The sequence below is a fragment of the Schistocerca piceifrons genome, chromosome 3 (assembly GCF_021461385.2).
Source record: "Schistocerca piceifrons isolate TAMUIC-IGC-003096 chromosome 3, iqSchPice1.1, whole genome shotgun sequence".
NCBI classification, from domain to species: domain Eukaryota; kingdom Metazoa; phylum Arthropoda; class Insecta; order Orthoptera; family Acrididae; genus Schistocerca; species Schistocerca piceifrons.
In genome coordinates, this window is record NC_060140.1 from 85,630,197 (window position 1) to 85,646,382 (window position 16,186).

Below are 16,186 nucleotides of genomic sequence, written 5' to 3' on the forward strand. Positions count from 1 at the left end.
TTCTCCCATTTAAGTGTCTGAAATTCAGTCTGCAATTAAGTCGTAATCTTTGAGTGATAAATCAAGTATGCATAAAGTTTCTTAACAACATTCTTGCTCTGAAGACTTGAGTTTCATTGAACCTGGGATGGTTACAGTGGCCTTAACTAGTTGTGACTATTTTCCACAATTTGTTTTGTTGGCTTCATTCTTTAAAAGGGCCATCAAAGAAATTCCACATGTTCTTCGTCCGAAGTGGCCTGCTGCATCATTTTTTAATCCGGAAATCAGCTGATTGTATCCTAAGAATGTAGAACTCAGGATGACAACTTGAAGTGTTATACAATAACTTGGATAATACATCACCATTACCATTTTCTTAAAAAGAGATAATGCAACGAAATCCTCCCAAAAGTGGGACTTCAAGTAACATACAGTATAACCCCGGTTTTACGTTCCCGGAATTAACGTTTTCATCTGTCCCATCAAATTTCTTATGCCCACAATGTTAATTTGCACCAGATTTTGTGTCAACATATTTTTCATTTTACCACGATTTAAGCATTATGTAAAAATGTTTGTGGAGAAAAAATGCCGCTGGCATGATGTTGGCTGTCCAGTAGTGTTTACAAATATTACGTGGTTCAGTTTCTTGACACCATGGCACTCTCCTCAGCAGATTTGAACAGGTAAGCATGTAAAAGTTGGAACAATTCGTGCCATATCTCCTGCCGCTGCCAAGCTCTACTTGGCATGATGGCTGATCGGGAGTAACTAGGTTCATTCGAATGAAGATATCATGACCAATCACAATCATTTCCAGACTGTCTCTTCTGTGCAAATGCAGTTTTGTGATTGTTGTGATCATCGTGTCACCTGTATCAAACCATATTTAGGGTGTTTCGGTGTGTGGCCACTTGGCGCGCTAATTGACAGTCATTCACCTTGTGATGCTCAAATGTTTTTAGTTTAAACACAATGTGGGTTACGTATTTCATCCATGCTAAGCAAAACATGTTCTGAGAATTTATTCTCTTGTCAAGTGCAGTATTTAGGTATGTATTTTTTGTGATGTTACACAAACAAACAATGTGAATGATAGTTTGCGTGTGTGTGTGTGTGTGTGTGTGTGTGTGTGTGTGTGTGTGTGTGTGTGGTTTTCTGCATAACTGATGAGGCACAGTACCTGATAACCTCAAAAAGACATCTACAGTGTAAGAGATGCAGAATAACACACATTCAAATAACGCGCAAAGTACTTATGTACATATTCGCACTTGACAGCGAGAAAAATTTCTCAAAACACGTCGAACTAAGCATGAAAAATTATGTAACTAGTGCAGTATTTCATTATTTAAATAATGAATGACAGTTGCTGGCTTTCAAAATCATCGATTATGACATGTGAAATTGAGTCAAACATTCGTACTTCCCAGACAGCTATCAGTTCCAATTACATCAGCAATTTTTATTAGATAATAAACCTTCATTAGATAATAAACAAGTCACTGACAAGTAGTTTGATGCCTGATATGTACATATATCATGGGGTATATGCAAGGGGTATCCTATACATAACTTTTACAGCATAAAACATTATTTCCCAAATTTTAAATTTTCCTGCGTCTACGCCATGTTTTTGAAGTCCCTTGAAAAGTGTAAAAGTGGGGTTTCTCTGTAGTTAAAGTGTTTGCTTTATGCATCCTTTTTATTTTATTTATATTTATCCTTTCTTCCAGAAAGAAATTTATTAAAACTCTTCTGGTAGTAATGCAGATTTTCATTAAAATATTTCTAATGTAGTTGTTCCTATTTAAGGTAACTGTAGTTGCATATATAGTACAGTTTTAATAAATATCTTATTAAATTCGTAGTAAGGCTAATACCTCAACTAGTTTCTGAATGGAAGTACTGATTTCATTGTTTGTTGCTAAATTCTAGATATTTTATGTAATTTAACGTTTTACTTTGATTTTCAAGAACCCATTTTTCTCCATCTTGAAATTAATGAACATACCTATGAAAGACAGGTTTTTTAAGAAAAAAACTGAAAGTGTTTTGAGATTTTCTGCTGTTTTTTTTTTACTTTGTTATTGAGAGATTTTAGTAAAATCTGACAAATGTTACAGCATCATAATGTTCAATAACAAATTAAAGCTTAATCCAAGATCTTTGCAGTAATATCAGATTAAATTTTGTAGTGTCAATAGTTTTGAAGTTATGGATATTTATGTTTCGTGACACTCTCAGAATAATCAGCAATTTTCATTCCTTGAAAACTGAAAAGCACAGGATCTGTACTTGAGTGTTTTTTTTTTTTTTTTTTTTTTTTTTTCTGTGGGTACGTAAATAAACGAAAAATAATGTATACAACCTTCTGATATTGACACCTATATTTTATTTGAAATGGAGGGACCTGTCAGTTTATGAAAGTGAGATCTGATTGTCCGTACTGTCACTGAATTAGTTTTTCAGTGAATTAGTTTTTCAGTGAATAATATCATCTGCTTATGCTTGACCATTAAGGACTGTCATTTATAAGATACTTTTAAAGGAATGTCATATGGTTTTAGTCACAAAGTCTGTATAAATTAATGACTCACAGTCAGTGAGTCCCAAAAGTGTTGATTGTTAACAGAATATTAAAAAGAATGACAGCCGTCCTTACATATGGCTTTACTGTATGTTACTAACTAAACCAAACATTTGCATTTCTATAGATGGAGAAAATGTTTCTGCAATTGCATACCTTGCACTGGCAATTCTTCAGTGCATCTCTGACAATAATAGAAGGTGTTCCAGATTGATGCCAATTTAGTAACTGTAATATTTAGACAGCTCATGCGTTTGTTGATGAGCAGTAACATTTCCATTTTTTCTATTAAAACTGCCGGTGAATATGAAACAGTATAGAGGCTTCAGAAAGGTTGCTTTACAGTTAGTGTTTCCTAATTGATACTAATGTGCATTAAGCTCAATACAAATGCCATAATATCCTTTGTAGAACAGCAGCGCAGATGTGGCTGTGCTATTAGTAGTAGTAGTAGTAGTAGTAGTAGTAGTAGTAGTAGTAATATGATGCAACAGTCTGTTGCAAGTCTTTCTGTGAGATGCCATTTCGGTAACTTTCATGTCCATGTGCCAGTGGCACAGTAAAATAGTCAGGTGCAAGTTTTTCGATTAGATGCCCCTTTGGTAGCTTGTGTGCATGTGTGCCAGCGGTACCTGGTGTTTCCTTGCTGTCATCCATCCAAGTACTAATAGGGACCAATGTTGCTTAACTTCGGCAATTGGGTAAGTAGTAGTTTATCCAGTGTGGCAAGGCCATTAACAAAGCTATGGTGGAACAGATAGATAAATGCAGAGCAGGAATAAAATTTAGTGTGTTTAGTGGCAGAGACAATATGAGAATCATTTATAGTGGATTTAATAGAGGCAAAGATTAACAATAGTTGTAACTGATTTCTTATTTTTTAACTGTTAAAGATGGGTGCTCCTTACGCAGGACCTCGGAAAGATGACCCACCAGTTTTTGAGTCAGCTTGGGAAAGAGGCTTGCGGCAGGCTAAAGAGGTAAGATACTATAAAATAATCTGACATCAATCGTGGGCATCGGTGCTTGAAAATTTCCCTGGTGTAGACTTTTTAAACAGCAGCACATTCTCTCGCAACAGATGATGCGGAAGTCCACGAAGCGCAAGGAAACAGATATGGATTTTGAAGAGAAGAAGATGAATCTTAGTCTCGGCCAAGAAGAATTGGATAAGGAGAATGATTACTACACACGTCCAGCTAGTCCAATACTGAGAGACGACGCAGATCGGTGGGGGTTTGTTGCTTTATACTTCCAATTTTTTCAAATTTAGTTTGCTTGCTTGTGTGTGTGTGTGTGTGTGTGTGTGTGTGTGTGTGTGTGTGTGTGTGTTTATTTAAAGGATAGTAACTTGATGTTTAAACATCTCAATGGAAATGATAGAAAGAATTACAGATTACTGCAGAAACATTTTTTGTGGCTAACAGGCTGGTAGAGAGAGGAAAACAGCACTTTAGAATTAAAGTAATTATTCAGTTAAAGTTTAGTGAAACTTATGTTTTGACACTTCAGCCTCCTAATTCTCAGTTGGTAAGCTACATGCAAACACCGTAATTAAATCACTTTACGTAAAAACAGTATTTTAGCACACAAGCACCTAGAGTGGCATTGTACAACCATTCTGCTTCTAATACTTTACTCATGTGAAAACTAGCATTTAAGGTGTAGCAGCATTATTATGCACATCTATTACTTTGTAATCCAATTTCAGCTTTCGCTATAGGAAACTTAAACCATATGTTACCTACATGTAACTTCTCTCATTATCCTTGTCATATTATGTAGACAGTCTACTTCCTCGTAACTGTATCCCTTTCTGTGAACCTCTGTGTCTATAGAGTAGAATGGAGGTCCTTCCTTGTTGGCCATACGATGTTCTGGACTTGTCAAAAAAAAAGAAAAAAAAGGTTTGAACTGTATGGCCGGGGCCGGCCGGAGTGGCCGAGCGGTTCTAGGCGCTACAGTCTGGAACCGCGCGACCGCTACGGTCGCAGGTTCGAATCCTGCCTCGGGCATGGATGTATGTGATGTCCTTAGGTTAGTTAGGTTTAAGTAGTTCTAAGTTCTGGGGGACTGATGACTTCAGATGTTAAGTCCCATAGTGCTCAGAGCCATTTGAACCATTTGTATGCCCGGGAAAGAAGGAAGTCTCACGTGATATGGGAAGAGAGTAGTTAAAGGACTTCCTGCATAATACAGTACAGAAAATAGCATATTTACCTCCGTGTGATTGCGAAGGGAAAATTTGAGACATGATGCTTCCCACACATGCACACACATTCCCCTACTGCCCCCCCCCCCTCCCCAATCCCCTCCACAGACAAATAACCCCCCCCCCCCCCAAACACACACACACTTTAAAGTCAAATTTTGTGCAACTAATTGATTGGGTGGCCTTATATTAGTCTAGTGGGGTATTCATACCAATTATGTTTATTGACAATGACAGCAGAATATTGGCATAATTTCTATCAGTTATTGCATAAAATCACTTACCACATTGGTCTCACAGTAGCAGCCTTATTCAAGCACTGCTACAAATGTTGATCTTTCTTGTTGCTCTTCTGTCACCACCAACAGATATCCATGAATTAAATGTAGTGTGAGACTAATTAAATTTAGTATGAGACTCATTTTAAAGTTGTGCCGCATAAAATACCTCATGATCAGTCTTTTCTTGGAATGACTGCACATACATATCTCATGAGTGAAACTGAAAATGTTTTCATAAACACCAAACAAAAGATACCTAATGAATCTTAAGGGAACCTAGTATAAACTAGGGGAAACTATAGGACACAAAAAGGTAGACATAATTTTAGCACAGCAAGGATAGCCAACCATTGTTGTATATATTGACACCTATGTTGATTACTGTGTAAGAAAAATCGCTTCAGGCTTCCACATGATCTTTTACATGATCTTTTTCTTCCTTTCACAGTTACAAACTCTAAGGGGGAAGAAAAAAAAAAAAAGGAATAGTCCAATGTAACTGGCACCTTCTCCTTGAACGTATGAAGGACATAGATGTAGACACAACTAATGTTGAGAAGCAACTGAAAGAGTTGAAAACAAATAAGTTGCCAGTTCCAGATTGAATCCCAGTTAAGTTTTACAAAGAGCACTCTTCATCATTGGCCCATTACTTAGCTCACATTTACTCCTGCCCTGCAGAAATTACCAAGAAAGATAAAAGAATGGACCCCCAAAATTAAACACCAATATCTTTAACATCAGTTTGCTGAACAACTCTTGAGCTTGTTGTAAGTTTGAATATAATAAATTTCCTTGACAAGGAAAAGCTTCTGTCCAGAAAGTAGCAAGGACATAGAAAGCATCGCTTGTCTGAAACTGGGCATGTACTTTTCTCACACAATATCTATGAACTGTGGACGAAGGGTAACAGGCAGATTGCATATTCCTAGATTTCCAGAAAGTGTTGGTCACAGTGCCTTGCTGGACTGTTTACAAAGGTCTGAGCCTACGGAATAGGTCCCCAGATATGTAAGTGGCTCAAATATTTCTTAAGTAATAGAAACCAGAACGTTGTCCTTGTTGGCAAATGTTCATAAGAGAGAAGGGTGTTGTCAGGACTGCCCTAGGGAAGCTTGATAGTGTGATAGGACAACTCTTGTTCTCTGTATACGTAAATGATATGACGGATAGGGAAAGAGGCAATCTGCGACTGTTGCTGATGATGCTGTAATGTATGGGAAAGTGTCGTCATTGATTCACTGTAGGAGGGTACAGAATGCCTTAGAATTTCTATTTGGTGTGATGAATGTCAGCTTGTTCTTAATGTAGAAAAATGTAAGCTAATGTGGCTGAGTTGGAGAAACAATTTTGTAATGGCCAAATACAGGATTAGTAGTGTGCTGCTTGACACAATCATCTAGATTAAATATCTAGGCATTAACATTGCAGAGCAGTGTGAAATTAAATGACCCTGTTGGGATTGTGGTAGAGAATGTGAATGGTAGGTTTCAGTGTATTGGAAGAATCTTAGGAAAGTGTAGTTCATCTATGAAGGAGACCCTTATAGAACACTAGTACGACCCACGAGGTTGCATTGAAGAAAGACATCGATTAAATTCAGAGGTGTGCTGCTGCATTTGTTACTGTTAGAATTTATCGGCACACAATTACAGTGGAAATGCTTCATGAACTCGAGTATGATTCCCTGGAGGAAAGATGACAACGTTTTTGTGGAACATTATTGAGAAAATTGGGAGAACCAGCATTTGTGGCTGATTACCACTAACATACATTTTGCGTAAGAACAGTGAGTACAGGATAAGAGAAATTAGGAGGCATGTCGACAGCTGTGTTCCCCCCTCATTTCATTTACAAGTATAACTGGAAAGGGAATGACTAGTAGTGGTACAGGGTACCCTCCACAATTTCTCATGTGTTTGAGTGTTGCCTGTTAGTTTGCTGCCTGTTTTGTAGGTTGCACATGTCTGTAGACTAGCTTCTGTTTCTATGTGCCCTTTTACGCGTATTGCTTTCCTTTAAATGCCCAATGATAATTGATGTTAGACATGCAGTAATTTACAGTTTTCTGTGACACCATCTGATTGTCCAATTTGTATAACAACACTCAGACTGTTTGTTAAAGCTTCTTTGTTTTCTCTTTGAAATAATTAAGTGGTAAGGACATTCAGTCCTGATTGTAGTGCCTCTCTTCTTCTGACAGAGGTTATATGTATGACAGCATGAGACCGGATGCAGAGACAAAGTACCGCCCTCACGTCCGAGAGAGCAGCATATTGGCAGACCGATTCGAAGATGTGCCAGAGTCTCCATACTACCACAGCTCCCGAGGAGGCAGCGACTATTGGCGGCGTGTTCACTACGAACCTGGAGAGTCACGTGCTCTTCGTGTGGAAGCTGAGTACAGCAGAAGTGAACGTTCAAGCAAGTACCACCAGCGTTCCAGTGGGCCTTCCTCAGACTACTATGACAAATATGATAAGAAAAGTAGTTCTACTAGCAGTCGTCAGAAACCACCACCTTCACGAGAAGTCATTGTGGAGCGTGCAGAGAAAGCTTGGCGGGATGACAGGTGATCTGTAGTTGCTTTCATAGTTATTTCATTTTATTTTATCTTCATCTTGTGCTTCGATTTGATCAGACAGAAACATTTAGTGATTTTATTGTCTGTGCTTAATTTGATTTATTCATGGTTTGTAACTTTTTGGTAAACAGAGGTAACACATAATTGAGTAATATTCTACTGTTACTTTATATGTCTCTGAAGATATGTGTATAGTAGTTAAATGTGTGAAAAAAGAAATATTTACATTTTGTCACATAACTCAAGAAACATTCATTTATCTTTTTGACTCTTAATGCATTAAATTGATTGCTTTAGAGGTTAGTAGAACCATTGATTCTATTCACTACCTGCTAATGAGCAAACCTCTGTGATTCCAGGTATGCAGAAATATCTGTTCCAAGCCACAGAGGCCGGGGAGATGAGTGGGCTGATCCATGGATGCGTTCAAAGTCACCATCCAGTAGAAAAACAGGATCATCAAACAAATGGCCCACTCGGCGTCCTTCTTATTCATCAGCATCCTCATACTCTTCGTCTAGGTATGTGCTAGTTGTTTTGAAAATGATTCTTAGTGTGTGGTTTTTTACTGCATTAGAGGCCATGAAAATAAACTGACTTTATATAATAATATCTGTAAGTTACGGGATATGGTTGTCCGTACAGATGAGGTATCTTTATAAAAGGTACCTGGCAACATTGTGACATGTTGTACAGTGAACAGATACAGGGTATACTGAGAAACTGGTGAGTCTTGAGTAGCACTTGCCATGTGGGGTGTTCCTGTATCAGAAGCATGTTGAGTTTCAGTATAGGAGTGTATTGACCTCATATGGTAATACAGGATGTGCATTACTCCATCTGTCATTTTGTGGAGTAACACCTTTCATTAGTGGACAAGGACCTTCTGGCACTCAGCAAAGTTTCAAAGTGGTAATGTTAAGGTTGTGTTCCTTGAGTCTAGAGCAGGCTCATCCAAGAATTGTGCCTGGCAGATACGATCGGACTCTGTGGGCACAAGTCAGTGTAGTTCAGCACCCTGTACGTGACTGTGTATTGCTAGTGTCGGCATAGGAGGGAGAGATACAGATGCAGAGCAAGAGAGACTGCACAGCATTGCTCTGCGCTGGATTGTCCCGCAGTCAGATCCATCGTAACCAAAATAACAGACGAAGCGCAGCTCTGTAAAAGTGGTCGATGAGTGGTGTAACAAGCAAACTATTTACTTTTTAGGTTACAATTAGTGTTTGTGTGGCAGAATTACTACCCAGAGCTCTAGAAAACAATATCCAAAACAAGAATCAGAGAACAACTTAGTAGTTTTCTGACCCACAGATTGAGTCTATCGGTATTCCATATGCACACTTGTCATATGTACTGTAGGCGTCTTCTGAAAGATATTTCTTAAATGAACTAGTTTCATAAATATTCTATTTTAGAAATAATTTTACGTAAGGGATATAGAGTCTCATTCTTACCGTTAAGTCTTCCATCTTTCTTTTAGTGTTCAACTCTGAGGTAGGTTTGCAGCAGAGCACCATTCCTCTCTTCTGTCTGCCTTCCTCTTCATTTCCACGTATGTGTTACATCCAACATCATTCACGATCTGTTGCATGTATGATATCCTTGGTCGCCCCTGCCGATTCCTTCCCTCAATAACTCCTTCTGCTATTGTTCCAGTTATGTTATTGTGTTGTATGATGTACCCTACAAGTTTGTCTCTTCTTGTTTGGATGTGCCTCCACAGAGATCTGGTTTCCTGTACTCTTCTAAGCACCTCTTCATTTGTTACTTTGTCTCTCCAGCTGATCTTCTTCATCCTTCTATAGCACACATCTCCAGGGCCTCTAGCCGTCTTCTCTCTTCTCTTCCTATTGTCCAAGTTTCACATCCGTATAGGGCCACACTCCAAACAAAACCTTTCATGATACATTTCCTTATTTTCAGACTGATGTTGTTACTGGTGAGTAAGTTCACTTCTCCGATTAAATTCAATTTTGGCCTTTTGTATTCTGCTCACAATTTCTTTCCGGCTTCTACCATCTCTTGTGATTTTGCTTCCCAGGTAAGTAAATTCCTCTATCACTTCCAGCTCCTCTCTTCCAATCCTCTTTTTCAGAGGTTCAGATTCTACTCCTGTACTGCATACCACCACTTTAGTCTTTTTCTTGTTTATTCTCATTCCATACTGATTGCATAGAATTTTTTCCATTGTTCTGAGGACTTCCTCTAGATCTTCTTTTGTCTCCGAGACTATAGCAGTATCATCTGCATAACGTAGCATGTCTGTATTCTGCCCATTAAATTTGATCCCCACCAGTAGTTTCTCAATCTTGGTCTATAGCTTCTTGGATGAAAGAATTGAATATAAGAGGAGAGAGAGAGAGCACATCCTTGTCTTACCCTTTTCTAATATTTGCTTCTTGTTCCTGCTGACAGTTCCTAATCACTGCCACCTCATTCTTATAGAAACTGAGTATCACACGGATGTCTTTGTACTTTATTCCACTTTTCCGCAGCACTCATTGCCAGATGACGTTATCAAATACCTTTTCCATATCTATAAAGGCAATATAAGTTTGTTAATTTTTCTGTAATTGCTTTTCAATAACGAGTCTGTGTCAGAATCGCCTCTCTTGTTCCCAATCCCCTTCTGAAACCAAACTGATCTTCACTCAGCATATCCTCCACCTTCTCTTCAATTCTCTTCAGAACTATTTTTATGAGAGTTTTTGATGCATGTGATATTAGGCTTAGAGTTCGGTACTGTTCACATTTTGTAGCTGCTGCCTTCTTTGGTATAGGAACAATGATACATTTCTGGAAGTTTGTCGGTATCTCTCCTGTGCTATAGATGGACCTAATAAGTTTAAGCAGCATCATTTTCTCGCTGTCATCAGCATTCTTTATTAGTTCTGCAGGGATGTCATCAATACCCATTGCTTTGTTGTCCCATAGTTCTTTTAGAGCTTACTGTTAATAGTTACAAGTAAATATTTTTTGTTGTACTTCATGCTACAGCTTTTTGTGTCCCTTTTCAGAATTTAGTCATCGAATCCTTAGTTTGCTGTTTTGTAAACAATAATTTTAATTGACCAAGTTTGAAAACTTATTAAAAAATAGAATTCAAATTATAGAAACCTCTAATCCGTACATTGTAAAGGAAGACAATTAACATTTTACATGTTTTTCTTTTTCTAATGAATGATTTTGTCTAGGTCTGGTACAATATTCCGGGAGACTGCTAACATCAAAGAATTAGTCAAATTTTTATCACCAAGTAGTGGACAGTTCTTAGTTTTAGAAAGCTTTAAAAGGGAGACAAAACACTCACAAATATATGTGGAACCAAACATTAAGAGAACTTTGGGTGCATGCTTGTGCAAACAAGGATACTTCTCTCATGGAAAATGGCTGCAAAAGTCATCCAAATTTTACAAATAAGAAAGCAGTCCTTCAGAAGGACATCCCACTGCAGGTCAATCAGCTCTAGTTGAAACACTTGTGAGACATCCTCTGCCCGAAGGGAAAACAGGCAAACAAATATATCTAAGGCCGGTTGAAGCTCACTTATCTCCAAAAATCTGTTTTCAACCTTTTCTCGTAATTTGAAAATGATTCGAACATTATCTGAAAAATCCACATCTTTAACGCTGTCTAATGCAGGGAAGTGTCCACAGTTCTCCTTGCCAACTGTTTCTCCCACAAAATAAGTTTTTTTTTGAATGCTTGAATTGTCTGCACTACATAAACAGCAGAGTGATTTTCACCTTCGAGTGAGATGTTCAAAGTATTTAAATGACCAGTTAGGTAACTCAAAAAAAGCCGAATTTGCCACCCACTTAGGATCACAAAATAATTCTCTTGGAGGTCCTTTCACTTTTAAAAAGGTATTGATTTTGTCTCTCAAAGAGAAAAACTGATGAAGCACCTTCCCTCTGCTCAGCCATCTTACTTTGACGTGGTAGGGGATGTCCAGGTATTCCACTTCGATATCAGACAGAAATTTTTTAAATTGGCAATGTGCGAGGCCATGCGAGTGAAGATAATTAGCCGTTTGAACAACTGTGTCCATAGCATTTTTTATGTTGACAGTGTTCACACAAAGTACCTCCTGGTGTATCAGACAATGGACTGCCATGAATAAGGAACAGCCGACTTCAGCCATTTTTGACCTCACATAACCAAGGATTCCAGTGTACATTCCTCTTAGCGCAGGGGCTTCATCTGTTGTTAAGCTGGTCAGGCGTTCCCATTTTAAACCCATTGTCTCGAACTCGTTTTCCGAGGCTAGAAAAGTATCCAACCTGTGGTTGTGTCTTTTAATGGTATAAGGCAAATTGCCGTGGACACCCCAAATGAATAAGATGAGCTGAGATATCACATCCGTTGATTCATCAAGAGAAATAGAAAATGAAGTGAAGTTTGCTGCTCTTTTCATTAATTGCTGCTCCATATCTGAGGCCATATCTTCCCGAGTCGGTGAGCAACAGTTTGAGGCAATAGAGCAATTTTTTTCCAAATTTTCCGTGAGGTCTTCTGGACAAATACAAGCCGCTGCATTGCCCAGACAGTCCTTGATGAGATTCCCAGCTGCAAAGGGTTTTCCTGATTTCGAAATTCTCAGCAAGCATTTGTAACTTCTGCGCAAACTTTGCCCACCAGTTTCCTGCTCCTACCATGGCATAAAAAACTAACAAAAAATATTGGTTTTAGTTGCGCTTTCCCCCAGTTCCTCTGAAAAGCAGTCATAGACGCTGGCAAGGACAGCAAAATGTGGTTGCAAAATAAATAATAAATTTTTATCTATTGGAATATATGTGTTTTAATTAATTGTAAACATAGATCAAACTACATCTATTTTCCCATCCATCAAAACACACAAAAACAAAGAATGACTCTTAATGACACTTTGCTGTCCGATAGAGAATTTGTGACAGCTTTTCAGAAAGCGGCAAAAAATAATACACCTGAAACTTTTTCTTATGCCTGTGAAATGCAGTTTAATGCAACCCAAATACAAAAATTAATCGAAATGTTCCTTGTTGCTGACAATCTGATATTCAGTAACTGTCATATCAGATTATAAAATTTAGTTTTATTTTTCATCTTTGTAAACTAATAAAGAGTCATATGATAGGAAACAATTACTTCACTGTAATGCTGCTTGAAATTTTCTTTCAGATCTTCAAGCTTTGACTGGTGTTCCTCCTGCGACAAATTTTCAAACTGTTCTTTGTGACAAGTAATAAAGTGCTGTCCAGTCAATTAATTTTTTAAATACACGAGGTTCCAATGACATACTAAACTTTTGGCATGATTTTTGATAGCAGTTAAAAAGAAATTAATTTCCCACCCAGGTTTAAATAGCACGGACGCGCTACTTCTCCTTTTTTTTATGTCGTTGACCATCCATCTTGATCCATTGTAGCTTTACGTCTGTTGACTAACAGCTTTGTGTCATATCAATGCTTTTAACTGTTGCTGGCGCGGCAGTCTGTCTTCCACGCGAAGTGCACATACGGCGTCATGGCAAGGCATGGTGGGTGGACCATGTGGTCAGCTAAGTAACATGGCGATGCCACTGCAGCAACATACAAATTCGCCCGGGGTGCTGCCCTCAGGGGATCGTAGACGCTAGCACCCCAGGGGCACAGTTTGAACGAGCCTGGTCTAGAGCATCCTGCATACATTCAATCAGATTTAAGTCTGTGAAGTGAAGTGAACTGGTATATAGAGGATCTTGATGTCCCAATGCTAGTAACTGATGAAAGTCTGTTAGTGGCTTTCAAAAAGAAATGTGTGACTTTTAATGGTAATTATGTGCAGAGCAATCTGTAATTGATAGAAAGAATATATTCATGGTGTCGGTGATCTTGTCCACATCACTGACACCTCCATAAATTCAGGATGGTGTAATAAACATGAAAAGTAATAAAATGAGAATAAAATACCTTCTCATAAGTGGAGAGGCAAGCACACCAAAAATTTACTTAATGAATTTGTTCACTAAATATGATTCACATTAAATAGAAATATATCATTACATCCTGTTACCCACCAGGTCTCAATCTCCGCTAATTTCAAGTTGCCGCCACTCATACCTCACCTGTCATTCAACATCATCTTTGCCTCTGCACTTCCGCCTCGACTGACATCTCTGCCCAAACTCTTTGTCTTTAAATATATCTGCTTGTGTCTGTATATGTGTGGATGGATATGTGTGTGTGTGCGCGCGAGTGTATACCTGTCCTTTTTTCCCCCTAAGGTAAGTCTTTCCGCTCCCGGGATTGGAATGACTCCTTACCCTCTCCCTTATAACCCACATCCTTTCGTCTTTCCCTCTTTCCTGATGAGGCAACAGTTTGTTGCGAAAGCTGAATTTTGTGTGTATGTATGTGTCTGTTTGTGTTTCTATTGACCTGCCAGCGCTTTCGTATGGTAAGTCACATCATCTTTGTTTATATATATATGTGGATGGATATGTGTGTGTGTGCGAGTGTATACCCATCCTTTTTTCCCCCAATCCGCTCCCGGGATTGGAATGACTCCTTACCCTCTGCCTTAAAACCCACATCCTTTCGTCTTTCCCTCTCCTTCCTTCTTTCCTGATGAGGCAACAGTTTGTTGCGAAAGCTTGAATTTTGTGTGTATGTTTGTGTTTGTTTGTGTGTCTGTCGACCTGCCAGCACTTTCATTTGGTAAGTCACATCATCTTTGTTTTAGATATATTTTTCCTACGTGGAATGTTTCCCTATATAAAATGGAAGGAAACATTCCACGTGGGAAAAATTATATATAAAAACAAAGATGAGGTGACTTACCGAACAAAAGCGCTGGCAGGTCGATAGACACACAAACAAACACAAACATACACACAAAATTCAAGCTTTCGCAACAAACTGTTGCCTCATCAGGAAAGAGGGAAGGAGAGGGGAAGACGAAAGGAAGTGGGTTTTAAGGGAGAGGGTAAGGAGTCATTCCAATCCCGGGAGCGGAAAGACTTAACTTAGGGGGAAAAAAGGACAGGTATACACTCGCACACACGCACATATCCATCCACACATACAGACACAAGCAGACATATTTAAAGACCAATATATATATATAACTATATATAATGTCAGTATAATAGTGGGAAACATTCCACGTGGAAAAAATTATATATAAAAACAAAGATGAGGTGACTTGCCGAACGAAAGCGCTGGCAGGTCGATAGACACAAACATACACACAAAATTCTAGCTTTCGCAACCAACGGTTGCCTCATCAGGAAAGAGGGAAGGAGAGGGAAAGATGAAAGGATGTGGGTTTTAAGGGAGAGGGTAAGGAGTCATTCCAATCCCGGGAGCGGAAAGACTTACCTTAGTGGGGAAAAAAGGACAGGTATACACTCGCGCACACACACACACACACACACACACACACACACACACACACACACACATCCATCCACACATACAGACACAAGCAGACATATTTAAAGACCTTGTCTGCTTGTGTCTGTATGTGTGGATGGATATGTGTGTGTGTGTGCGAGTGTATACCTGTCCTTTTTTCCCGCTAAGGTAAGTCTTTCCGCTCCCGGGATTGGAATGACTCCTTACCCTCTCCCTTAAAACCCACATCCTCTCATCTTTCCCTCTCCTTCCCTCTTTCCTGATGAGGCAACCGTTGGTTGCGAAAGCTAGAATTTTGTGTGTATGTTTGTGTTTGCTTGTGTGTCTATCGACCTGCCAGCGCTTTCGTTCGGTAAGTCACCTCATCTTTGTTTTTATATATATATATATATATCTGTGTGTGTGTGTGTGTACACGATCAAAGGCGGAGCCACGTGAGAAAGCACCCACGTGATCTACCAACTGACCTGCCTACATTGTGACGCATTCTATGTGGGAATGACCAGCAACAAACTGTCCATTCGCATGAATGGACACAGGCAGACAGTGTTTGTTGGTAATGAGGATCACCCTGTGGCTAAACATGCCTTGGTGCACGGCCAGCACATCTTGGCACTGTGTTACACCGTTCGGGTTATCTGGATACTTCCCACTAACACCAACCTGTCCGAACTCCGGAGATGGGAACTTGCTCTTCAATATATCCTCTCTTCCCGTTATCCACCAGGCCTCAATCTCCGCTAATGTCAAGTTGCCGCCACTCATACCTCACCTGTCATTCCACAACATCTTTGCCCCTGCACTTCTGCCTCGACTGACATCTCTGCCCAAACTCTTTGTCTTCAAATATGTCTCCATGTGTCTGTATATGTGTGGATGGATATGTGTGTGTGCGCGATTGTATACCCGTCCTTTTTTCCCCCTAAGGTAAGGCTTTGTGCTCCCGGGATTGGAATGACTCCTTACCCTCTCCCTTAAAACCCACATCCTTTCGTCTTTCCCTCTCCTTCCTTCTTTCCTGATGAGGCAACAGTTTGTTGCGAAAGCTTGAATTTTGTGTGTATGTTTGTGTTTGTCTGTGTGTCTGTCGACCTGCCAGCACTTTCATTTGGTAAGTCACATCATCTTTGTTTTTAGATATATTTTTCCTACGTGGAA

The 16,186-nt window shown here is 39.1% G+C and overlaps 1 protein-coding gene across 6 annotated transcripts in view; it reads left to right on the forward strand.

Moving 5' to 3' along the window:
• Positions 1 to 16,186, forward strand: part of LOC124787661 (zinc finger CCCH domain-containing protein 18-like) — a 141,736-nt gene that overhangs the window by 63,517 nt on the left and 62,033 nt on the right. For 3 of the 6 annotated variants that reach the window (XM_047254465.1, XM_047254469.1, XM_047254464.1), the window contains 4 exons: positions 3,466 to 3,552; positions 3,654 to 3,808; positions 7,269 to 7,637; positions 8,009 to 8,170. In XM_047254465.1, the coding sequence (XP_047110421.1) occupies positions 3,466 to 3,552; positions 3,654 to 3,808; positions 7,269 to 7,637; positions 8,009 to 8,170 (773 nt within the window). The remainder of the gene's footprint in view (positions 1 to 3,465; positions 3,553 to 3,653; positions 3,809 to 7,268; positions 7,638 to 8,008; positions 8,171 to 16,186) is intronic. The other 3 variants (XM_047254466.1, XM_047254467.1, XM_047254468.1) reach the window with 3 other exon arrangements.